Source organism: Manacus candei, unplaced genomic scaffold (genome assembly GCF_025592945.1).
Source record: "Manacus candei isolate 608988 ecotype Guabito, Panama unplaced genomic scaffold, ASM2559294v1 h1tg000088l, whole genome shotgun sequence".
NCBI classification, from domain to species: Eukaryota; Metazoa; Chordata; class Aves; order Passeriformes; family Pipridae; genus Manacus; species Manacus candei.
In genome coordinates, this window is record NW_026138136.1 from 3,383,357 (window position 1) to 3,410,463 (window position 27,107).

The 27,107-nt window shown below is 37.4% G+C and overlaps 2 protein-coding genes across 12 annotated transcripts in view; one reads left to right on the top strand and one right to left on the bottom strand.

Annotated features, from left to right (window-relative positions):
- Nucleotides 1-26,549, top strand: part of INVS (inversin) — a 95,192-nt gene extending 68,643 nt beyond the window's left edge. For 4 of the 11 annotated variants that reach the window (XM_051812686.1, XM_051812694.1, XM_051812695.1 and 1 more), the window contains 6 exons: nt 2,684-2,896; nt 9,328-9,629; nt 13,073-13,874; nt 20,415-20,647; nt 21,593-21,673; nt 24,486-25,590. In XM_051812686.1, the coding sequence (XP_051668646.1) occupies nt 2,684-2,896; nt 9,328-9,629; nt 13,073-13,874; nt 20,415-20,647; nt 21,593-21,673; nt 24,486-24,601 (1,747 nt within the window). In that variant the 3' untranslated portion in view covers nt 24,602-25,590. The other 7 variants (XR_007908602.1, XM_051812688.1, XM_051812692.1 and 4 more) reach the window with 7 other exon arrangements.
- Nucleotides 25,655-27,107, bottom strand: part of TEX10 (testis expressed 10) — a 52,066-nt gene continuing 50,613 nt past the window's right edge. The window contains exons 14-15 of the mRNA XM_051812707.1: nt 26,543-26,753; nt 25,655-25,885 (exon numbers count right to left, since the gene is read on the bottom strand). Coding sequence (XP_051668667.1) covers nt 25,772-25,885; nt 26,543-26,753 — 325 coding nt within the window. The 3' untranslated portion in view covers nt 25,655-25,771. The remainder of the gene's footprint in view (nt 25,886-26,542; nt 26,754-27,107) is intronic.

Sequence of the window (27,107 nt, forward strand, 5' to 3'; positions counted from 1 at the left end):
TTAAAAGTGATTTGGGTTGTGGAGTTCAAATTAGTCACCTGACCGTGAAGATAATTACTATTAGCAGAAATATATAATGCCTTTTTTTAGAGTAGATGACCTCCTCATAATTATAAATAAAACTATGAACAGTATGCCATATAAATTTGAATATTTCAACATTTTAAATAACTTAAGGAGTTTGAAACCCCGTATTTCAGTGCTAAATTTAATACTTCCATACTTATCCCAGTTTTTAGTTGCTTTCTTCTCCCATCATTTCTCTTTTATTCTCTACTCTAAAACACTCAGATTTCTCTTCCCTTCTTGTTCTTATTTTTTATTGAGAAACAGAAATGAAAGTATAACTAGTTCCTAATTAAGTAGTGCCAGTGCTCTCTTTAGTAATTTTTTTATAGAAAATTAAATAAACATTTGTAATTAAATTACTCCTAAAAAGTAAGATTAAAAGCCACTATTTTGCCAGAAAGGAGGCTGCTGTTATCTTTACTCTGTAGAAATATACTAATGATGCTCAAATGTCAAGAAAAGACCTTAGCTGTGGTTTACCACATTCAGATAGTTATTTTTGTTTTCCTTCTGGCATTAATATATGTTCGTATGTATAAACCTAGATTACTCAAAATATAACTAGCAGTATTCCAAATCTCTGCCATTGAGCACTAGTTCATGTGCAGAACAAAAGAGATCCCCAGTATTTCTAGATGAATCAATCTTTAAATATAATTCTGCTAAAGTATATATAGTATATCAAAATTGCACAATTGTATCTTGATACATATCTACAAATCTGGTTTTACTGTTGAGGGATTGGAAGTTTGGAAAGTAGAAAAATCAAGTTGAGTGTTATGAGAGAGAGTAAAAATAACCTCAGGGATATGGTTCATCTGTTATTGGATGAAATTGTTTTTTAAGCAGTAACAATTTCACCAAATAGTAATTTTTTTCCCAATATATCTAAAATCAGAGGCTTCCCGTCTTTACTTTCTTAGAGTCCAATATGAGATACCAGTTAAAAATTCAAACATAATGGTTCAAGCTAATTAGATTAGTAAAAGATGAAGCTGAGATTGCATCTAGGATTTTAAGCTGCCCATTTACTTGCCAGATACGTGATCAAGTGCTGGTCTGGAGGGTGTTGGGTTTGTTGTTCTTCGCAAATTTAATTTGTAACTCAATTTACCATCCTGGGTGCATCATGTGATGCAAGGCTAGCTGCTGTTTGACCGCCTTCATGCTAAAATTCCTTATAACAGCTGATGGCTGATGTCTTCTTCATGTGTTTTCTTGTGAAGCCAGCTGGATTTGAAAGCTATCTGTTTTAGATAGAATCAGTGGAAAAGAAAATTTATAACAGGCTTTGAACTGACACTACAGAGAAGTGTATGTAAACAGCCTTGAATGGGTAATGTCCAGTCATACAAATCCCTATTCAGATTTGATTTGAGCGATTTTTTTACTTTCAAAGGTAACTCTAATGGAGTTATAGAATCTATGTTTAAAAATATGGGTCCTCATGACTGGGACCTGTAATAGAATACATTGTCTTGGTAGACACATGGTAGTAGCATAAAGTTTGCTTTAGTGTCTCTTGTGTCTTTAAAATATTCAAAATTACGTATACTTTAAAAATGTATTTTACTGGAATTACGTTCTTTCTGAAGTTCCCATTTCTGGGTTATCAAAAATCTGTATCTCTTTAAATGCTACCAGCAACAGACCTTGACATACAAATTTTCATGTTATGTCATTGTCTTTATTCCTGCAGACACTTCAGTTCAGATACTGTTAATCCTTCCATCAAATCATTGCTGTGTGGCAAGTCCAATTGTGCTTTCTGTCTGTTTTTCTTTGCTTACCAGCACTGCGTCCTAGCAAGTTACCATCAAGAAGAGCCCTAATTTTCACAATCGCATGCATTGACACTGGTTATTTGATAGTCTTATGTTATATGGTCTTGATTATGGTCTGTGACTAATAATTTTCAGTCACTAAATGTCTCTGCCTAATGTTTCAGTGTTGGTGAGGGAGATATGTAAATTTTGATCCTGCGTTGACAATGAGAAATTTGGGAATTATTTTTAAAAGGGGTTAGGTGGCTTTAAAACCCAAAGAATTTAATATTTTTAACATCTGTATCTATTTGGAAACAGACTTTAATCTTCCTAGTACTTTAAAAAAGGATATTATCCCTTGATACTGATCTAAACCTGCTGCTTGGTCAGTCATACTGTCCTCAGTTGTTGTTATAGAAGCTAAGACATATTTGACAGTAAGTCTCCAGAACTTAAATTCATATAGAAATAGCACAAAAATGTTTTAACTTACTTTTTTCTTTAGATTTCTATATGAAAACCTCAATAACACCTTTTAAAGATCGCTTGACTAAAGCAGTTAATTCTGTGGATGGGGTTTTGGGAGATTTTGACCAAACACTTCATATAGTTTGGTCCCTCCCACACTTCCATATGAGGAGAATAAAATAAGTCTTAAACATAATCACAATGTGTAGAATCAATAGGATGGGAAAACAATACTTAAAAATTAGTAAAACAGCGTACTGAAAGCAGTGTTTAATCTCTCTTCATACTAGAACTTGCCTTAATATGGAATGAGGGTGAAATAAATGCACATTATAGTTAGAATCAGTAATAATTGTTGTGATTTGTTTGGATTTTTTTAGGTATACTCCACTTGATTATGCCTTGCTTGGGGAACACCATGAAGTGATTCAGTTCATGTTAGAGCATGGGGCTCTGTCTATAGCTGCCATTCAGGATATTGCTGCTTTCAAAATCCAGGCTGTCTACAAAGGATACAAAGTTAGAAAGGCTTTTCAAGAGAGGAAGAATCTCCTAATGAAACATGAACAGCTGAGAAAAGATGCTGCTGCCAAGTAAGTCTGAGACTTGAAATCTTCTCCAGCAAATGGACATTTGTCATAAGTTTGTATTCATCAATGTATGATTTTATTTGTTATTCATCATCATTTATTGTTCTTCTTAGTAAAATTCGTGAAACCAAAGGAAGCTTATAACTCCCATATACCTATAGATAGACGGAATTTATTTTCCATATAATCCCAATTTGAATAATGAGCTTTATATAGTATACAAGAGAAAGGCAAAATACCAAAATCTGAGAAACTAGCATGTTTCCATGAATCTTTGCCTGATACTGTGTATGATGATTAAAAGGCTTGGAAAACATTTATCACATTATTGTAATGGAAGTAATTATTGACCTATCAAGTCTTGTTATCAGTTATGAAAAGTAATGAATACATAGTTGAAGGAAAAGAAAAAACAAATGAGGGAAAACCTGGTTTGGTAAGGCTTAACTTAATGTTTCACAGGAGAGGTTGTGCTTTTCTAGCAAACCAAAATCCTGTATTTATTTGCAATTTCAGTTTTGGCAGTATACATTCTCTGCATTTATGTTTTCTGGTCTTGAATTAGAATTCCTATGAATTGGTTATAGTGGATTATAGATAACTAACATATGCAATTCAAATAGTTATCAGCAAGATGTGTAGATTCTGACTAAGTTTCTACCCTGCTTAAAGGAGGTAAGGATAGCAAAGTAGTGAAATTAAAAAATCAGAAGGTACATAAATGCTTTGCTTCTTTGACCTTTATCCTTAAGATTCATAGTATGAAATAAAACAAATTAGCACCTTGTTTCTCTTGAAGAAATCTGATTCTGGGATGAAAAAAGTAACAGTCTAAAAAGATTTCTGCATGATTTTGTAGTATTATTTCTGTAAAGAGAGGTCATATGAAAAAGCCACACAACATAATTATTGCACTTAGAGGTATTTTTGCTGGATCTGTGTATCATAGACAAATTCAACTGCAGTCCATTCTATCAGATTTGGTAGTTTGATGTTCTGCATAACTGACCAGTATGACCTTCACTGGGTTTGATTGCTACTATACTATACTGGATAACAATTGTTATTTCCCAGTAAGAACCAAAGCTAGAAGTATCAGATAACTGATCTCTTGCTCACATCTTTAGATCCTGAAGTTGTAACATGTAGCCCTCCTACTATTTGCCTTTTCCGCTGAAGTCAGTAGAAGTCAAAACCATGCATGGAGAAGCTGCCTTTGAAAGTATACCAAATATTTTATGTATTTCTTTTTAATGTGGAGACCTCTGTGTATTTCTGTGTGGTCACAACTGACTTTACCAAATGAGATAGTTTTATCCTTTGTGATGACAGTCAATTTTAGAAGAATCTATGATACCCCATCTAGAAGATTAAATGGAAAAGAATTGCCTCATGGAAATTTGGGGGTATTTTTGTAATAGTTTTCCTTTGTGGGTTTCTGATGTACTTTCTGAGACTTACTTAGCTCTTGTTGATTTGTTTGAAAACAATAGAATCAAAGTCTGTGTATCAAATACCATAAAAACAGAATTACAATACAACTGGAGTGTACAAGCAAATCAGGTTGTCACATCACAAATTTTATTTAATTGCAATTTTATGATCTGTAATAAACTGAAGGGGACATTATATTGTCATCATTCTGTGTACCCATCTGTGCATTCCACAGCTGAAATTGGACAGGGTGTTGCTGCATACAAAAAGAACTAATATCCCTACTGATGTTTAAAAATCTACTCTCCAGATAAAAGTAGTCATTATGTGGCAATCCAGAATGATGGTGAACTCCTAGATTGAACACCACCCCCCCACCACTATTTCAGTGTATGTATTTAAAACTTGCTTTTTAATATGTTGTTTTAAAGGGTCTCACGAAGATAAATCACTTCTAAATCTCCATGATTTAATTAACTTGTTCTTTTTTTTCCTTTTTTGCCCTAACTAAAAGTCAACCAGCATCTTGTACCTGTATTATTTTCTGGTGAAGTTACATTCACTGTATTCAAAGCCTGTGAATTATTTCTATACAAACATTTTCTCCCATGTTCTCTTGTATATCAAAGAAATGGTAATTTATAAAATGAAGATTGATGCAGACAAATCCAACATGCACACTATTATACCATTGAGCAAAGAGACATATCAGGAGACCAATTTGGGTTAGCAGGGAAGCCATGGCAGAGGTCAAATGCAAAAAGGCAGTATACAGGAGGTAGAAGTAGGGACAGACTGCAAAGGAAGAGTGTAAAAACATTGCTTTGGCATGTAGAGATGGTACCATGAACACCAGAACTCAAATGGAGTTGAGGTTTTAAAGGGATGTTGCAGGTAACAAGGTGGGTTTCTGCTTCTACATTAATAGGAGTAGTAATACATTACTACAAGGTTGAGCGAGGAATATGTGGGGCTGTTGCCAAATGGTGCATTTAGTGACAACAGGCCCAGGTGTGGCAGAAGTGCTCAATGCCACCTTCTGCTCAGTCTTCCAGAAGAAGCTCTCCCAGGCCTTTTTTCTTAGAGAAGTGTTTCAAGGAGGAGGAGAACTACTAACTGTGAATGAGGATTAAGTCAGGGGTGGCTTGAGAGAACTCAGCCCAGACAAGTCCATGGGACCAAATTGGCTGCATCCAAGGGTGGAGAAAGAACTGATGCCCTTAAAAGGCCACTTTCCAACATCTTTGAAAGACCACAGAGCCTAGGGAAGGTCCCCTGTGATTGGAGGAAAGCAAATGTTGTACCCAGCTTTAAAAAGGGCCAGAAGAACAATCTGTGAAACTGTATTCTGGTTAGTATCACTTTGGTCCCTGAGAAAGACAGGCACTCACTTGTCCACTTTCCCATTCAGCTTCTCAGAATGAGCTCCTGATACCTTGTTTCTGGTTTTCATTCTGACCAGTTAAAGAAAACTGATTGAGGGTGGATGTGGATGTGGATGTGAAAGGGAAATGGATGAAACTGGGTAAGAGAAAGTAACTAGTAATATTTAGGAAAAGAAGAACAGTAAGAAAATAAACAGTTCAATGACACAGTCTTCAGAAAGATTTTGAAAAGCACCAAGAGACTGCAAGTAGATTATGAGGTTTTTCAAAAAACTAGTTATAAGGCCTGAATGTTGAGAAAAAAAGGGGAGTGTAGCAACAGAGAAACTAATGAGCTCTTCAGCGACCTGAAAATTGAAAGCACGCAGGGGAAATTTGGTGTAATTACTAAAATTGAGGGTAATAAGAAATACAATTATAAAGTTAAACAAGCTGAGGTGCAAAGTAAAAAGAACTGGCAAGGGATGTGACGTATCACAATAAACCATTGTAAACATACTCATGGTAAAAGGAAGAGTAAAGAAAGAGTTGGCCTGCAAGTGATGCTAAGAAGGCTGAAGTATTTCATGTCTTTTGGGGTTTTTTGTTCTGTTTTTTTTTTAATTCAAAAGAATTGATATCAAACCAACTCAATTTTTGTTTGTGTCAGAATAACAAGTTTTGTGGCCATGAAGAAACTGTAGCTGTCATTCAGACTTGCCTTAAGTTTTCATACTTTCTTATGGAAAATTTCTCATTTCTCTCCTTTAAACTGGAAGTGTATATTGATGAGAATTTCAGGTATATCCTTCATGAATCTAAATTTTCATTTAAAAAGTAAAATGTTAAATCTGGGAATAGCACCGAGTTGCAGAAGACTGTAAGCACATTGAAGACTAAATTTGAAATCAGAATGGTGTTAAAATACATATGAGAAGAAAAAATAAATAGTCAGGGAAGGACAAATAGACTGCTCTACGCATTTGACTACCAGTCAACACAGAAATGCTGGACAGAAATTAACAGTTGTCTTATCATTTTTATTATCTCTTTAAAAGGCTGCAGTAGATCAGAAGCTGAACATGTCATGAGTCAGAAGTGTCATGCTTTTAAAAACCATCATCATGCTAGATTGTATAGCAGGGGGTGGCTGTTTACACAGCATGAAATACAACTCCTCTTACTCCAGATAAAGCTTCACCAGTAGTAGAATCATACCAGGAGATCCATTTTCAGTTGAAATTTTTTAAGTAACTTTTTTTTTTTTTTGCAAGCATAAATTTGAAAATGCTGTCCAGGTATATGTACACGTTCTAAATTTAAAACATCATCCAATGAGTAGATAAAAAAGTAAAGTGTTCTTAACAAAATAGAAAAGGTTGAATTCACATGAGCAGGATCAAAAATTCAAAGAGTCTCTGTGTCTTCAGTAATATGTAAGGCTGAAACTGTTCCTTACCATCTGCTAAAGGCTCAGTTTTCATTCTTTCACTTTTGCAACAAAATACAAATTTATGGCCATTCTGGACAAAATTCTATTGCATTTACAGTGGAAAATATTGACTTGCCAGCTCTGCTACCACTGCTGAGCTGTAGATGTCTAACTTTAGAGCCCAAATTTGGATCCTGCTGAGTCGTCAGAAACCTCCTGAGAATGACTGAGAGCCCTTAGGTTAGGAACTTGTCTACTTCCTTTACTTGCTCATGAAACCTAGTCTGTCAACTTAGACAACAGTAAAACTTGAAAATTTTAATTTCAAATATATCCCTCATTGTAATACAAACTGAATTTCTGATAAAATAAAGCAAAACACAAGGGGAGGCTCTTTTGTATTCAGGAGTCTGTTAATCATCTAAGGTCTGCTGTGACAATTAGGATGATGGTCTATGAATAGGAAGCTTTGAAATCCCTTCCCTTTATTATTTCTTCAGTTTAATCTGAAAAGTTTTAGCACACAAGCAAAAGCTCTTTAAAAAAAAATCCCCTTTTACTTCTGAGTTTCTGGTCCTGTGTCATTTCCATAGCACTTGGTTGTTTTGAGTTGACCTGCTCATCAAAGGCATGCAGGCCACTCTGGCTTGATTGTGTATCATACAACCCATCTCACATTTCCTTTCCTAATACCCTGAATGGAGGACATTGGTAATAGGCTGCTTAATTCTTGTGAAGAAAAGAAAATTACTATTCTGTGAATAGTAAGATCTGATTTATCAGCTCAAATGGCTCAGTAATGGCAGCGAGATCTATACTGTACACAAACCCAACATCCCCATATAGTCCGGTTGTGGAATGCCAATATTGTCCAAAACTAGCCCCTTTTTTTTTTCCATGCCAGAGGGAATACTGAACCTCAGGCTGCTAGGAGTGTATCCTTTTAGATCAATTAGCAGCTTTTCAGGTGCAAAGTTCAATCAGCTTCTTCTGCGGAGCATACTTGATAAGATAGCACTGACAGATAAAGTTAAGTCTTCTCCCTGGCAGCTCACACTGCGGTGACACGCGCTGGCATTGATGCGGCTCGTGGGAACTGGGGCTGGCACGCTGCATAACTAACCTGTCATACGCCGTGCCGAGAGATAATGTGGCAACAGTCTGCAAACTGTGTTGGAGCATTGGAAGCAAGTTAAAATATAGGGCAGCTACATGATACGACATTTACCGCCTGTCCGTTCCAACAGGAGAAGTGTCACTTCATTTAGCAACCAGTGCTTAATTTATAAAAACAAATTCACTGGTAGGTAGGTGTGTAACATTTGCTATGTGCTACTGGGTTTATCCTGCTTGGTAGGAAAAAAGAATTTAAAAGATGAAGTTCAATGATAACCTACCTTTCAAAACAGGCTGCAAAATTTTATTCAACAGATGCATCTTTCGTTACTTTGTTCAGAATTCTATGTTATGTCTACACTATTTAAGAGAGACATGACTTCTTTCATTTTTGAAATCCAAATGTCATAAATGTAATGGCATACTATATGCACACAAGTTATTAATTCAGATCTCATATTTCCAATGTTTATAATTTGTATGGCATATGTTTATGTAAAATAAATTAATTATCTACCAATGATAAATATATAGGAGCAAGTTAGTACCAGTAGCTAGTCGGAAGTTTGTTTATAATTGTCTGTATTAATTATGACACAGTTAAGTATGACAAAATAATTTTCAAAGAGATTATGTCTTTTACTAAAGTTTTTTGATTTTCAAATATAGTGCATTACTTTTCTACTTATTTGAAAACTTTGTTCATTCCTAATTAAAAACATAGTTATTAGTATAATAACTATTTTCAAAATCCTACTTTTAATTTTTGTATATTTATAAAACCCCCTATATTTAATTGTTTTTAACAATTGAGTGTTTTAAAATCAGTTAAAACCACTGCAAACTGAATGGGGCGATGACTGACAAGAACTTAACCTTCATTAGGCTTTAGCTGCAAGTCCATTGTTGCTTTGGATCAACCCAAGACATTTCAGTGCAATAGGTGTCCTTTTCTCATGAAAAAGATGTTACAGCCAAGGTTTTATTGTGGCATTGTCAGATTTTTAGAGAGGAACGTGTTTAAGTTAGATACATGCTTACAAGATTTTGTCTTTGAAATTCTTATGGTAATTCTTCTATAATTGCAGGAAACGTGAAGAGGAAAGTAAGAGAAAAGAAGCCAAGCTACAGAAAGGGGTGCAGAACATGGAACAAAGCAAGTTTCGAGCACAACAGAGTCCTGCAAATCGAGAGAAGGCCACCAGTGTCCCACAGTTACCCAATAAACCATCTGATACACAGAGTAAGAGACTTCTGCCCCTCAACGCTTCACAAATTCAACCAGGGAGAAACAGCAGAGGTTCACCTAAAGCTTGTCACAACAAAGGGACCTCAAAGGAGAGTTGCTTACCAGCGGAGCCTCAGAGTGAAGGTCATAAAATCAGCCAAGGTTTGTGAACTTTTTATAGTTGTCCTGGTTATCTGTTTTGTACAAGTCTGGGGGTGTTTTATATATAGGACCTGTATGGTCTCTCTATCATTTCTTATTCTTAAGTAATTCATGCAGGATAGAATTAGATACAGATTCTTTTACTCTGTGTGAAGTAGTCAAAAACACCAGCATATACAATGTCTATAAAAATACCTAAAATATGTGAGAACAGGTTGTTGGCAGTTCTATTGGTTACACACTTTGGAGAAAATAAGATTGAAGATATTTGACATATCTGTGGTATACTTGAAGAATGTTAATGAAGAAATGGTAACTTTTGGTTTTAAACAAGGTTAAAATAAGGATAAAATTGTTCTAAGTGACATTTCTAGTACACATGGGGAGCTGTTCAGTCAACTTCATTTTCCATGACTGGGTTCTCCTGTGATTTGTCTCTGAAGTCCTCTTGTTGAGAACACTCAAGGATACTTTTTGAGAAGTGAGAATTTAGAAATTGTACTCTGAAACATTGTGTCAAAACTCTTTCTGTTACTTTTCTTGCCCTGCTGTACTCTTTTTTTCTATCTGTAAATGCATCATCAGTTCATCATAATTTCTTGACCACTTCTTATTAGTTTTTTGAGATACACATCTTAATAACATTTCAGTCAGTTCTGACTTCAGCCAGTTACAGTAGCCTATAGCTCAAATATTTCAAAACTGGTAATGTTAAAGCATCTTTGTTATCATTAGAAGCAAAAATTGGAAAAGTAGTTTATTCAAGGTAAGTTGCTAGAACTCCTCAGGTGTAAAATTGCTGCTATTCCCTCTGGAAGTTCTGCTAATCAGAACAGTATAATAATCCAGAAGAAAAGAAAGCGAAAGAGCCTTTTCTACTGAATCATTTTGCCTGGATTTCTTTAGCTTGTACATGGAAATACATTGGTAAACAGAATACTTAACTATACTGTTATAGTAAAAGCAGACATATCTTAGCCTAACATACACTATGATAGCTAAGTAATGATAAATAGGTGTTAAAAATCCTAGCAAGCTTTACCAGCATGTGCATTAACTTTATATTAGTGAAAATATTCATCTGGCAAAGTAAAACACATAAGAATAATCAGAAACAGTGGTTTCCAAATGAAAAATGAATAATTGTATTGAACATAATGAGGAAAAATTGATAAGCATGAAAAAAAGGGAAAGGAAAAATAAAGATGTGGGGAGGATTACAACAGTGAAGGGGTGAGAAGAAAAGGAGAAAGCCAAAGAAATGATAAAACAGGAACAATCAGCCTTTTCTTTTACTGACTCCACTATCCATTTTTAGTCAAAATCTACCATTGGTTATGACAATGGAAACTGCATTGCATTAGTCAGACTTCCACTGTTTCTTGGAACAAATATAATGATTTTGCACTGAAACAGTAACCTAAGGAAGTAGGTAGTAGGCAGTCCATGGGAAACATGGGATATAAATTGACTGCACAGATCAGGACTGAATTTGTGAAATTTACTGCAGAGGATTCTAGTATTAATATACTTATATTTGAAAAAATACATTAATGTTCAGTTTTCTACATTGCCCTTCACAGGAAGCTAGGGAATTCAACCTAGCAACAAATGCCAGCAGCTTGGACTACTGATTGAAGGCTTCCCTGAAGTTGGATATTTCCTGATGTAGCTATGCCAGAATAATTTTTCTATGTTGATGGTTCTACAAGTAAAATTTTAAAACCATGTAGGCTATTGCCTAAATGTTTTTCTTGCTCTTCAGTATATCTTTAAAAGCAGAATAGAATTTCTGCAAAAGATAGAATTTTAAATAGAAAATTCCCTGCTATTGTTGATCATCTTTCTTTACCATGAGTGTTGAACATGAAGAGAATAAAAGTCTTTACTCAAGGTTCTTCTGAAAATCTGTAACGTGTACTTCTTGCTATGGTGAGACTGGTTTACCTTCAGAGATTGTAAAGAAAGCCCCCTTTTGCCCAATCCAAACAGTGTTTGAAATAGTGCTATGTCACTTTTAGTTATGCATTCTCCTTTCGTTATTGAAATGATATCAGGAAAGTTGATGCAGCAAGGATCAAATCATGGAGTTCTATAATGGGTTCTCATTAGGTGTTTTAATCAATCCTCTTGTGACCAAAACTTTAATGGACTTCATTGGTCATTTTATTGGAATTAAATGTAAATTTAGACCCTTTGGGCTGTGAAAAATGTGATTTAGTTGGTGGGTCTTTTCTGATCTGCTTTCCACAGATAAATCCTCCTTCCTATATATGTTATTTCACTTGCCTTAACTGTGGTATAAACAGATAAGTTTGGGGTTTGTGCTCTGTACTTGTTATTGCTTGGTCTTCCTAAGAAAGTTTATTTCACTGTCAAAAGACAAGCTAGAATAGTTAAATCATGGAGTTTTTTCCATTATCCAGATACCCAGTTGTTCAGATGGGGAAGTTTTGTGCCTACGAATGTCTTACAGTTAAGTAAGGCATGCTGCATGTGCAAACCAGGGGGTAGGTTTTGGAGAGTTCAGAATGAATCTGTTCAGTGAGCAATACTCAGTTATCCAGTCAAGAGCATCCTGTAAAGGTATTACAATGAGGGTAAATATAGCATGGTTTCACCAGGGTTTGGATGATCCAGAAGATTTTCTGTAATTCCAGTGTATCAAAGATCTCTTTCTTTACTTTTTCTCCTCCTACCTACCCTGTAACATCCTGTCTATTTTCTATATTTCATCCTGTCTGGTCTATTTCCTCATTCTTCTGTTAAGTTTCCAAACAGAATGGAAGGTGGATGGATGATGGGAGATTTTCAGTTTTGCACTCCACTGTGGCTTCTGAGTCATCCTCACAATAGTGTTTAGAAGCAGTTATCACACAGCAGCAAGGGAGGAATGGGAAGGACTTCACAGTTTCATTCAGCATGTCAAGGGAAGTACTGAGAAACCAAGGGCTTTGGGTAGGTTCCCTGGATCAGTGGGTTATCCTGTGTGTCACTGTGTGCCAGGATACAGGGTGGCTAGGGCAGGAATTTAGCAAAAAAGCTTGAAACAGTGACGGTCACTTACGGCATTCCAGGTACTGGGAATGAGCAGCTGAGTTCATGGGGCTGCATTCCTGTGTCACATGGTAAGCTGGTTTCTTGGGAGAACACCTGTACAATCAGGTTGGTGAAGAAATAGTTTCTTCCTGTGAGCTTTTTTTTAACTCCAATGTAATGTGAGTAAGAAAATAGTTTCTAAACAGTAAGCAAATAAAGAAGTTTGGGACTCTACTCTTACATACAATCATGTCCTCTTTTGATTCTTTCTGCTTACTTTTTCTTTCTTCATTTAAGTAAATTCTAGTGTGTCTCAAAGGTAACTGAGCAAAAAAAGATAGAGAACTAAACTATGTTTTGCTGGATCAGAGACTAAAAGTTGACTTCCATTTCTCTGTCCAAAGATTCATCGAGGAAACATATCAAAAGCAAGTCAAGTTGTGTCCATTTCCATTGTGACAAAGCAAAAGAGGGAGCAAAAGTTGAAGTGAAACATCAGGTTGCAGCTGCTACAGAACTGAATGGAGAAAAGCACAAGGAGCACACTGTTGATGCCACAGTGCCTCGGAGGAGCAGAAGGCTTACTACTTCTACTTGTAGGACTGCTAGTGTTGGGGAAAAATTAAGGGATCCAAGTCAGCCTTCATCTGGCAAGAGGGACCATTGTGAGGGAACGGCTGCATTCTTCTGCAATGTCAGTTGTGCTGGTGGGGCTGTGAGAAACTCAAAACAGTGTGAAGCTTCTTCCAAAGGCAAAAGACATCGGGAGAAGTCCAGAAGTAAAGAGGTAAATGATAAGCGATGTTCACCAGCTGGTTCTAGTAGACCAGGAAGTGCCAAAACAGTATTTGTAAACAGCAGAAATGACAGCACACATGCTGTGGAACGAACTGACAAAGTGGAAAATAACGAATTAGCAAAAAAGGCTTCCCCATTATTGTGTGCTGGGGCAGAACCTACCGGAACTGTGCCAAGAAACCCAGTAGCATGTTCTGCTCCTGCTGACAGTTTAAACTTGGAAAAAACAGATGTAATTGGATCCAGGAACACAGATGATCAATTATGTTCTGTCGCATGGCAAAGTACAAATATTGAACTAATCCCTTTAGAGATTCGAATGCAGATCATAGAAAAAGAAAGAAAAAGAAAAGAGCTATTTCGAAAGAAGAACTATGCTGCTACAGTCATACAGAGGTCATGGAGAAGGTAAGACTACTGTTTCAGTAGTTAGAGAACAGTGAGATATGCGTAGATGTAAATTAAATTAAGATGGTTGGCAATGTGCTTTATTTGGTCCTTTTGCTTACAATGTTGCTAGTGCTAAATGAGGCATTTAATAATCCTTCACCAAACAAGGGGAAGCGAATTCCAGTCACCTAGAATTACATTAGTAAGTTCATAGAAAATGCAAGGTAAGTTATGACTTTTAATAATTGGAAAAGGTATTAAACTTGTTTCAAGCGCTGATATTATAATTTCTTCCTGGAGTTCACTGCCGTTGTGTTCATTAGCAAAGTTACGCGTGTAAGGATACAGGGTTTTTCCCGAAAAGGTTTTTGTAACCAGACCCTTTACCACCAGTTACTGACACACAGGTGCTCTGATCTGACTTTTAACTGGATAACCAAACCACAGGATGTTTGGAAGCTTTGAACATTCATTGCCAAAACTTGATGCTAGCTTCAGTACCTTGATTAAGCAGGAACAACTGCTGTACAGAAGAGGCAGACAGGAGAGAGTGAGATATCCCAGTGTTTGCTTTCCACAGCATTAGCCTGCTTTCATGAATGCATGAGTTTCAACCTGAGAAATACAGTCATTGTTAAAGTACTCCTTAATATTTAATTTCTTAAAGTGCTCCTTATTATTTAATTTCTTATCAAAATAGTCAGGAAGAGCATGGCAGCTGTAGGTGAAGCATATAATATGTACATAATTTTTATTTCCTGTTTTTATTGAAACTTTCTTCAGTGTTTATTGGATGCAGAAAACTATAAATTGCTGATGTTTACTAATATTCTTTCCAGATCACTGACTAGTTTAACTGTTTCTTATATGCTGTAATATTTCTTAGTATTCAATTAAAGAAAAAATAACAGGCAAGTTCCTTTCAGAGCTTAATTGTCACACCCTATGGTGTAGTTCAGTAGTGATGCAAAAATTGTTCCCCCAACCAAACTGTATCAAAGGGACTACCTGTGGGATGTCTGGGAGCATACAGTGGTAGTAACATCTTTTATCCTAGTCCCTGGGAAACCTGCAAGTTTCCTGCCAACAGCAGAATCAGGACTTAATGCCCAACTGCCTGCAGAATGAATGCTGATTACTGGTAGATCTCCCTTCTTCTGGGTCATGCTGGAAGCTTTGATTCACTGGTGGAGGAATTCAGAGGGGCAGTTTCTTTGCCCTGCTGTGCCAGGAGCAGAGTACTAGCTGTCTTCCCAGCTCAGGACAGCCTCTGCATCCAACCCACTCTGCCACAGCGTGGAGCAGAAGGGAAGCACTCAGCCGCTGAAGCATCAAGGTCTCCTTTCTTTGTCACCGCAGCCTGGGCTGTTCAGCCACTCAGTGGTGTGTCCTCTGGGCCTCATCAAGCAGGGCCAGGACAAAAGATCTTTTTTTTGCCAAGTACTGTGTAGCTCTGAAAAGCTATAAAAGAATCATGGGATTGTGCTGCCTGCTTTCAGTAGTGCTTCCAGGCTTAAAATTTCTAATTTTGCAAGGTGAAGCATTACCTGTGTTTTCTTATTGTAAAAAACACCAGGGAGGGAAGAGACTAACATTGCCAGTTGCTTGTTTGTGGAGTTTTGAGGACTGGTATCTCTCCCATTGCTTTTTCCAGTTAACTTGCAAAGGCTGAAGAAGTCTTGTCTTTCTCAGAAGGAGCTGACACTGCTATTACTAGGGAAGGGACACCAGACCAGACACCCTGTAGTCCAAGCTGGCAGTCATTACTAGGGGAAGGGATACCAGACCAAACACCCTGTAGTCCAGGCTGGCAGTCCATTTGTTCCTAAACTGAATTGTGGCCATTTAGACATTTGTGTTGGCTCAGTGAATACTTCTGTTTGCTCCAGCTCTTTTATTGATCAGTACAAGTATTCCCAAGCATAAGATTGGATTTATTGTCCAGTAATATTCCAGGTTATCTCTTCACTGTTGTTGGAATATAAAAGTTACACTGGCTTTTATGAGTACATGCCTATTCCACTGAAAAGTTAACATTTCGAACACAGTATTCATATTTGAATGATTTTTTGGTGAATGAATTTTTTTGGTGAAAATTTCGACTTGTACAGTATCAGCTATTTCTGCACTTCTATCATCTTTGCTCTCTGTCTGCTATTTATACATCCAGTTTTGGGATCCCCAGTACAAGAAAGACATGGACCTCTTGGGAGCAAGTCCAGAGGAGGACCACAAAAATGGTCAGAGGGATGAAACACCTCTCCTGTGAAGACAGGCTGAGAGAATTGAGGTTGTTCAGCCTGGAGAAGAGAAGGCTCCAGGGACACCTGATTGCAGCTTTTGAATACATAAAGGGAGCTTGTAAGAAAGATGGAGAAAGACTTTTTAACTAAGACTTGTAGTGACAGGATGAGGGGCAACATTTCTAAACAAACAGAGGGAAAGATTAGATTGGACATAAGGAGGAAGTTTTTTAAGATGGGGGTGGTGAGGCACTGGAACAGCTTTCCCAGAGAGGTGGTAAATGCACCATCCCTGGAAACGTTTAAGTCAGGTTGGATGGGGCTCCAAGTTGAAGGTGTCCCTGCCCATGGAAGGAAGGGTGGACGAGATGGTCCTTAGAAGTCCCTTACAACCCAAACCATTCTGTGGTTCTGTGATTCCATGACATATTCCTCATGCCCACTCCAAACTGCAAAGCAAAACAGCAGCTTGTTCTCCAGAGTTTCACAACTTCTGCCAGTTGTGTCTCTCTGCTGCTTCCAAATGCTTTTTAAGCAGCTTGGTGTTGGCAATGCCCACCTTGGCCTTTTTTTTTTCATGCAGATCCTGACTTCTTGTCTTATGTGTTCAAATCCTTTGGATACCAAAAGCTAAAGTAAGTCAGGAGCAGGTTAGGAGAGTGTATGTACAAGTGATACTACTGCTACTGGAGGCTCTGCCGTTTTCATTTAACACTGATTTAAAATCCTTAGAGAAGGGTAGGCACATGCCATAGCTTTAAGTCAAAGCAGAATGGTGTGTAGTGAGTGCTTGTGCAAATGTCCTCACAAGAATTGGGATCTAAAGCCTTGCATTAAGCTAACTTACCTGCACAGAAATCTGTATTCCATTTACACTTGCGACTATTAAAAGATTTTGGATGGATCTTTCTAAATGATCCACCTGCCCAAACAGCAATGGTGTGCTATCTCTCTAAAAAGTGCATGCACTTTACTAACACTCTGCATTTTGGAAATTGTGGGAACTAAAGATTGTTTAAATTACATTTGTTATTTAAAGAATTAATAAGGAAAAATAAATACATTTGCTCTGTTTGCAAAACTCATAGGACATTAATGAAGATCATAAGTTCTGCAAGACAGCAGGAGAGATTAGTTTGGCAGTTTTTCCATTACCATTTCATTACGTCTGTGGACAGTTTACTCTTACTAGAGCTTTGACGAAGTTCATAAAGTTTGCAGCAATATCACGATGCATTTATTTCAGTGAATGTTTTGATGCAGAACTGCTCATTGGACAGTGATGCTGAGGTGAGGGCACTACACTGTTATGAAGAACTAAGCTTCTGTCCTGCCTTCTCTCTCCCAAGCCCACTGGCCACAAGCTGTGCTGTCTTTTCTGCTTACACTTTCAAGCTCAACTTGTACTTTATAGTCTTGAGTGTTGTGAAACTCACATGGATGAAGAAAGTTGTGAAATTGGAGCAGATTTCCTCCTCCTGATTTCCATTACCATAACATTAATGTTTATTTTAGAAAAGAAGAGAGCTCTGCCTCTGCCTTTCAAGCAGAGTTCATATAGGCCTCAAAAAAAGAGGCAGTGTGGGTATTTTAGGGTATGGATCCCAAGTCAGATGGTGGCACATGTCTGCCAAGAAGTCATGGTTAATGTTTCCTGTTAGCTCACACTAGGCAGCTGTATGTGCTGACTTCTAATATGTTTGTTATTCTGAAATACCCAACTTCCCATCCACTGAACCCCAAATTACATTTCTTAAGCAGGTGCTTACTGTGTGGCTGTGCGTCCCACTTGGTCCCATGTTTCTCTTTTGGTTTCTCTTTTCTTCTACACATTGGCAATGTGTAATTCTGCATTAGAAACATGACAAGTACATGCTTGAGTTCTGGAATTTCTCTAAATTGAAGTTAAATGCATTTTTTCACTCTGCAAATTTTATAGTCCTGTTTTACTTACTGAAAGTAAACATAACAACATAGTGGTACTGGTCTACTTAAGTATATTAAACTTGCCGTTCTCAGGAGAATGTTTCAATTCCCATATCTGAAAACTTCATAAATGTAGTTCTCAAAAGTGTATTCTAAGGTGTGTGGCTTGCCAAAGGTTAATTGCTTATCCTGCTCGTCCAGGCTTACGGATCCTGTGTCTGTCTTGCTCTCTCATGGGGGGCACTGAGGCCTGTACCATTCTCCAGGGTCCACAGTGAGTCAACAGAAGCTGGAAATAAGTTGGTTGTTGTCACTGTTGTTCTCCCACTGAAGTCAAGTAGAAGTTGTATTTTTTTATATATATTATTGCCATATGCATAACTCTGAGCAGCAATAATTTTTTACAGCTTCTGCAGCAGTGAATGTGAATACCATTTGCCAGCTTTGTCACTCTGCACATATATTCCATGTTTCTTTTATGTACAGAGGTTTTGTTGACTGAGCATTGGGTATTTTTGTAAGGCACCATGTCAGACTCATATTGCATCAAACTTGGTCCCATTCTTCTTTTTTTCTCAGCTGAATTAAAAATTGTGCACTTGCTCCAAAGATAACTGCCTACATCTTCTCAGTGTCAGGGCTGCAGTTGTTTTCTTGTTGCTAAAAACTACCAGAAGTTCTCTACAAACATGAAATCACAGCTGGGTGCAAAGGTGGACTGCCTGTGAATGGGTCATTTCCCGTATCAGCAAAGGCATCTGGCAGTAATTACTGAATTCCAAGAGAGTAGCTTAGTATTCTTTTCTGCTCAAGTATAAAACAGTTCCCCAGTTGCTTTTCCTGCAGCGGTATTCACTTAACCCATCCTTAGCTCAAGTTCTGTTAGGAAGTCTCTGCAATTGTGCTCCCTCTTCACTTTCTCTTTCTCTCTTACCCTGTTGAAAAGTTAAAAGTGACATGTTATTTAACAAAACTGGATAATTTTTTTTCTTCTATCTCTCAGTAGTGCTCCTGTTCTGAATTCATACAGTGCTTCTCAACTTGCAGGCATAGGTAAGATGCAGTTGATGCCTGCATTTGTTATGTATTTTAATGAGCTGCATAACAGTACACGCCTGAAATCTGAAGCTTCACTAAATTAAGATTAAATAGGTTTGCCTCACCCAGCGAATTTCACAGCGGTAATTTACTAAGCTTATTGAAAGTTTAAAATTATTTGGGCTGTAACTGAGCATATCATCCCCCTGTGGCATTCTATTGTGCTTTTATGTACATTTTGGTTTGTATATGGGTGCTGTTTTGTTTGAATTATACAGTTCATTGGCTTATAACATATATTTAAGTAACTTGTATTTAGTTGTGTTGTCTTTTGTTCTAATTTAGAACTTATTGCAGATGGAGCAACAGAAAAAAATTGCTCTTTATCTCTCCTTCCTCATTCTCTTTACTGGGACATTTTGAATGCCAGAGGGGATGACGATCGATGTGGTTTGGCCCCTTACCAAACACTTATACTTAATATTTTACAAGTGTTACTCAATGTTCATTTGTGACAGGTTTGTACTGGGAAGATTCAGAGTTAACTGCTAGGCCAACTAATTGATTTGTGAGTGTGAAATGCCAATATCCAATTGAATACTTATGTCCGATTCAAGGAAAGAAAACCAAAACAAACAACTCCTTATTGCTGGTGCCATTTGCCACCAGAGTGTGAGGGGAGTGTGAAGAAGGACAATCTGCCGCCGCTACTTGGCAGAGGGCTGTGACTGTGTGTCACAGACCAAAACAGCTAGGACAAGTCCGGGTCAGAAGACAGGGAGCCTTTGAAGGGAAGGGAAAAAACACAGATAGCTGAAAAAAAGGTGAGGCGAGCATCTTCAGAGGGGGGATGGAAAGCAGCTCAGTTTTCTGTAGAGGAAATGTGCAGTTGAACCCATTGGAGGTAGATTTGGTTTATCTTTTGCACTGATTGACTGAGAACACAGAGTGGTGAGGCACACAAGAAAATCTGGTGTTACTAAGCTGTGAATATAGTGAAAATGAGGAAGCAGTATTGATTGTACTGTTATCATAAATATTTATAGTTTTTCTTCTGCTGATTTTCTATTTATAAAGCAGTTGATAAGCTGATGTTGAAGCACTGTAACTTTTGATACCTGTAATGCCAGATCTTTACAAACTGTGTGAAATAATGGATGCATCCAAAATTGAACCCAGCTCCTACTTTTTCTTGTGAGCAAACATTTCTCATCCAAATGACTTGGCACATCAGTGGGAGTTCTGTTTTCCCAGTTACTCATGTAATCCACCATGTGAACTGATGCGTGGAAAGCACGGAAGTTAAAACAGGTCACCTAAAACAAGTGCTCTTCTCTTTTCTGCTCTCTAGTTACCAGCTAAGACAGGAGTTGTTTCAGCTTCTTAGTGCTAAGCGGCAGTGCAAGGAAGATGAAGACAAATGGAGACAAGAGACAGCTGCCTTCTTCATTCAGGTTGCTTGGAAGAAACAGCTGAACCATGGCCTTCTGAAATCAGTTCCTTCATGTAAAAATCTGAAATCTGTAAACAAAACCAGCTCAGCCATAAAAACCAGCAAGCAGTCTATCCTAAAGCAGATATATGGTAATTTTCACTATACTTTATTTTAAATAACTAAGTTTTTATCTTTTTAACAGAGTGTATTCATCTACTTGCTTTTTACCCAATTGTTAGGGATTTCAACTATTTATAAAAATTAGTCTTAATCTCAGGAGTTCTGGGTAATTTCGTTTCAGTTTCAGGTTAAAAAAACAAACATCAACTCTGTGATTTAAAATGGCTTCTGCTAAAGCATTATTCCAGCACAGGTCTTGAGCAACCAAATAATTCCGTTGCCAGAGCTGCTCACATATATCAATGTGGAAACAGAACAAAGCAGTTAAACTGGGGATAGCAGACTGTATCCATGCAGCGTGGCTATCTGGATCCTGGTTTCATTTTTTTTAAGCATTATTTTAAACTTTGGTTTGTGCTGTTTTTAAAATATTTCCATTTGAAGAGTATGTTCACGTTTGAACATAAGTGGTCTTTATGGAAAGACTGTCTTTTATAGTGACTCTGCACTGCTTTGCATTGTGCCTGAATGTGCACAGTGCAAAGGAATGCATCTTGAAGAAAGGGTAGAGGAAAGCATTGCTTTTAGACCTTGCTTGAGTTCCTTTACAATGTGGGTCACTGATGGAGTAAGGATATGCAAAGTATAAGTACTTTACCAGGTGGAAAGTTACTTCTATCATGGCTCTGTAGCTTAGATAGCGAAAAAGGATAACATAAATAAAGCTAATAGATTTATTTTCCTTTCCCCCCCTTTTTTTAATAACAACCCCAAGAGGTATTTTAACCTTACTTAAATTTCAGTTGTGGTTGTCACAATTTTCTATTATATAGAACGTCTCATGAGTTTCCTCATCAGAAATTAGAATAATTTTTAGGATAAAACAATGCTGTAGCTTATCGAAATAGTTTGTAGCTTTACATAACCATGTTTATGTGAATAAACACAGAGCTGTTCATATTGTTTGTTTAAAGGGCGTTCTCAGGAAGGCAAAGTGTGCCAGTCAACAAGATCTCCTTCTAAGCTGAAATTTTCTGATGTGCAGCTGGTCTCAGGTAGGACACATCCATTTTAAGAATACTTTAATGTTTATATATACAAGATTGGTTTCTTCAAAAAGAAAAAAATCTGCTCAAGGACTGGGCTCTCCTTTCAAAATACGACCAAACTGTTGTGATTGTATGCTCTTTCTTTCACTAGTTTTGGACTTAGTTGAGCACTGCACTTTTATTCTTATGTCAAAACATTTAGATGAAAACCTGTTTTCATTGGGCTATTACTAGGAAAGACCTTAATATAATGGACTTTTACAGTGCTAAGGCAGATAACATTCACCTGTGGTTAAAACTGCTGACAGATGTTCATACTTGGGTTCAGCAGCACAAATATTTACTAGTCCTGTAGAACTAAAGAATGCTACATGTACCAAGAATTTACACACCTGTTTTTTACAAATACATGCTTTAATGCAGAGATGACAACTTGAAAATCCAAAGCTACTCATCTGATCTCTGCCCTTTCTTTTAAAATGTCATAATGGGGATCCTGTGCTGGGCATAGAGCTTTGGTCATTTCATAGAATTTTGTTTGCAGTTAAGTTTCAAGGCTCTAACAAAATCATGCATTTATTTTTCTCCTTAATTCAGAAGCCACGTTGTCATTACCAGGTCTGTTTGCAACTGCAGTGTTATGTCTGGAACTGGTATCAGGGCAGTAGGGTTGGCACAATCAGGACTGTCAAGCCATGCTGGCAGACATAAGGGGCTGCACCATGTGAAACAGAATGGTGTCAAAGAACTAAGATTGTAAAGGTATTATTGGGGTCATTAAAGGCTGGAACTTTCATGTGTGTGGTATTAATTGACAGCTGGCTTAAAAAATTAAGCTATATGATCATCTCTCCTACTACTTCTTTACTAAATGCCATTTTTAAGACTTTTTCAAGTGTATTATGTGCTTACTTGGGGTTGGGAGGTATAGTAATGTTAGTGCTTCACCATGTCAAGATTTAGAGCCTTGTTGGGCATTTGGTGTTCATGGCTGTACTACACGTGGCTCAGAGGCAGGTCACAGCTAGACAGGAACTAAGCAAGCACTTCAAGGAGACAGTAGTTCAGGTAATTTGCAAAAGGAAGTAAAATACATTTTCCAACTAGTTTAACAAAACTGTGAAGTCAGAAGGAAATCCAACAGTGGACCTATCCTTGAGTTTGTTAGAACTGTAGGTGAGTTTCTGACTCACTAAGAGACAGAGGCTTTTTTCTTTCACTGAGAACTGTTTTAATTAAGAGGCATGACCAGACAGGTGTTTGATTGCCACCTCTTCATGCAGATATGAATCTAAATTTTAAAAGAGCTTTAGCAAATAATGCTTCTTTTCGTTTAACTTTTCAGGACAACAGATCTCCCTGTCTTCTGAAATAAAAAGGCTTTCTTTTGAGGCTTGAGTGTCCTTTGCTTTGATAACTTGGTGACGAATAGGATAGTGATAGGAACTCTGCCCAGTTCCTTTAGAACACTACCTACTTTTATTCACCTAATAGGAGCTCAGGGAACTTTAGCCCTTACTTAAAAGACAATAACATGTTTTTCATCTGACTGCCTTTGTGCATGACAACATTACGTTTGTTGGAAAAGTTCAGAGCTGTCAGTGGCTAATGCCAGATACTCCATTTCTGACGTAGGTGCCTGGAGTAGGTCAGAATGGACTGTTCAGTTTGATTCTTCTCTTGCAGAAGGTACATCTGGGAAGGTGAAGACTGACTGTCAGCTCTAGCTTTAATGTTCATATAGGTAATGGAAAAAGTGTGCGGTGACAAATCTCTACCAAACTCAGTCAAACACTTCGGAAGGGGGGATATGCAGAAGGTATTCAAAGGAAATGTACGAATAAGTAAGGCAGGCAGCAGGTGACAGGTGGAAAAGGAGCATGCAACAGGATATACAGATAATGGATAGGTACTTCAGAATATTCCAGCAACTAGGGCCTTTTAGATTGTTACCATTAAAACATTTCAGAACCTGGAATTTGTTCCCTTTTGTGGTTTTTTGTTTTTGTTTTTTTAAAATTTATTAAATAGATGTCTTGTGTCAATTTAGCAAATGGTAAAGAGTCTGTCTGCAGCAGGCCAGACAGCCTGGTTTTCTGGTTTCACTGTGGACATTAAAGCATCTTCAGAGTTGTAAAGAAGGACGTTTTGCAACTCTTGGCATTAGAAAGAAGTCCTTAAAGTGCGCTGGGTTCACACCCTCAATGAAACATTCAGATTTAGAAGGACCGTGGCTAGAAGGGGATAAAGCACTGAAATTTAGCCTCAAAACATTTACAAAACTGGGAAGGGAAAACATGCATATTATTTGAAGCAGATTGCAGGAAATAAAAACATTGCATGAGCCCAGACATTCAGCCAGACTCAAACCTGAGGAAAATGGTCAGATGACATTGACTCTTGCTTTCTAATAATTCAAAGAGCACTTGCTTTAACCCTGGCCTGGTTTCCCCTACTTTCTAGAAATGGCCCACCTAATGTTGCTAAATATTGCTCAACAAAATTTCTTGCTGCTCTTCAACAAACTCAGCCAAGAGCAGTGTGTTAGTCTGGAAGCCTTCATTCATTTATGAGGGTAAATGTGGAGTTAAGCTCCCCCACTACAGGTTGCTGAAGTCCAACACACGCAGCAGCAGTGTTCTGTGCAAGCTGTACCGGGTGCCACAGAAACCAAACTATTCACAGGCAGTCAGCAGTGAGATGCCAGGAAAAAAGGGCATGTTCAGTAGATTCACTGTTTATGAAATCTAGAATGCAGTGCAGATGAAACTTTTCATCCTCTGGAATCACTCATCAAAACCATTTTGTTCTTTTACAGTAAACAACCTACAGTGTGTTAATTTGCTGGAGAACATGGGAAAATCAAAACAATTTTCATACAACATGAGACCAACCACTGCAGCAAAATCAAAAAATACAAGACTCAAGCACTAAGCAAAACCAAATGTTTGGAATTTAAAATCCATTCCAGTACAATTGTTATCTTTCATAATGTATAAGCCATCTACGACATATGAAACTTGAACACATTTTCAGTTTTGTATTATCTCAGTATTACATGCCAAGCAGACTTCTAAGGAGTTGGAGTAATTTTGTGTACAAATTAGTTTTTAAATGCAACTGTTAATTTCTTTACCAACACAGGATGAAATCTGAATTGCATTTGGAAACAGAAAATGAAGCACTAAGCCCAGCATTACAATAACCTTGCAGGGGCAACCAAAGCTTTCCATTGTAAAAAAAATAGGAATGTTAATTGTGTTCAAACACAGTTTGGAAAGAGAAGGAAAATGTACTAAAGCTCTAGCAGTTCTGAAAGACTGCTGTATTACTTCACCTCCAATTTATTACATTAATTTCAAAATCCAAACAGGAATGGAAGAACAGCCTTCATGCTCCACTTCTGTACTAAAGAAACAATTGTTTTTAGCTAACTATGGATTTGGAGGGAAAAGCAGATGTTGACATAAAACACTGAGTAAATAAATTGCTTTCACAACCTATGGAAACTATCAGAGGTGCATTTTCTACTCTTTAAGATTATCACCAATTTTTTTAATAACTATTTTTCTACATGCATGAAAAGAATTTCTACAGAAAGCAAAAAAAAAAAAAAAAGGATCCTGTTCTAGGAAAAAAAAATAGTTCTTTTAATAGTTTTGCAGCTGCCACAGTGTACAGTATTTACCTTGCACAAAGTATTTAAAAAATATGAACTCAGTAAAAATAAAAAATGTTACTCTAGTTTCAAAGTATATTGTTTTCTATTTTTTCTTCTACTTAGTATTACATAACTCTGAGTTTTTTTAATATGATGCTTCAAAATAACAGATGACCAGATTCAATATAACTCTGTTTCTCTGCAAGCACTTAAGCTTCAAGGAGACTGGATTTTCTTTAACACCCCTCACTGTGGTCACCACATCTATTAAAACACCTTCCAGTAACATCTACTTGCTTGAAAAGACAGGCAATAGAGGTATGCAGTTCTCTGTAAAATTTTTATTGTTTCACTTACAAAAAAATTGACAAGCTTTGTTCCAACATCTTCCATTCAAAACTAAATAGAAGTAAATGCTTTACAATAAATGCAGTTCGACCTCTTTAATATACCGCGTTCATAGGGCCAGGTGTCTGGGGATGAGAGGCAAGGTAGATGTTGAAACAGTAATGGAGGTCTGTTAGCCACTGCTCTTGAACTTCACCGCTCTTCAGTGTCTACGAAGAAGGAGAAAAAAAGGTAAAACTTGCAAAACTTTGCTTTGTTTTTACAGTTAATCAGGTGTGCTGTTAAAGGTACAAGACAGCCTTGTTCCCCTGCACACAGTGACACTGTTCTCCTCATTTAAATATTTCAACATGGTATGTCTCTTAAAGCCCAAATAATAAAGTGTTATGACTGGGTACACTAAGTCAGTGTTACATTATCAAGCGTGTGAATTACACCAGATGTGCTTTCCTTACTCTTAATTAGAGTGATTCACTTACTTCCCCATTCTGCAATTTATAGGCAATTAAAATGCAAATGAGCGTGGTTCTACTAAGGCAGGAGAGCTCACTAACCCAGTCTACAGGAGAACTGCTACCGACAGATCAATGTAGCCCATGGCCCAGTAACTGACTTTTCTCAGCATTTGTGAAGTGGTTAAAAATACCCAACAGCAAACCCAACCCACCCGTGGTGGAACATCACAAGAACTGGCTGTGGGATTTTCAACACTAAAGGAAACCAAACTTGCAAGTTAAAGAACTTGCATCATAATCTCTCACATGTGCTTCCACCACTACTGTTTTGTTTAAAGTATCTTCTTCAACATTTGCGATAATTTTAAAAAATAAACATGATGTATATGCAGTCTCTGGCAAGTTTCATACCATGATGTCCTTGATGATCTGTTGCACCAGAAACTCGTTTGTGATCATATGGCTCCTGAGCTGACCGTGTTGCATTAGTAAGCGAAGCAACTGAGCAACAACAGGCAGTTCTTCCCGACAGATCCTGCTCACTTGCAGGCTTTGCAGCATCAGCCTCAGTAATCGTGGCAGGAGTGCTAATGCAGATATACACGATCCCCACAGCATGTCCCTGAGAGGAAAGCAGAATAAAAGTTGAAATGACTGAGGATATATATTTCAAGGATGCTGCTGTGAACTGGCTGCATGGCTGTCTAAGGAAATGTGCTGCTGTGAATTCAATCATGCCAGCTGCCTTCACCAGTATTAGTAGCAAAGCAGAAAACTTGTACCAGAAAATGCTGAATTTTAAAATATTCCAAAATTATGTACAGCACTGGAAAAAAAAAAACAAAAACAAGGTCCAGCCCTGGAGCTACAAATGTTGCTGAAGTTCTTGCACAGTGTAATTTCTGCTTGACGCAGCTGGGAAGACGTTTTTGGTTCAGTCATTGTTCAGGTACACTTGAATCTTTGTTTAAGATTC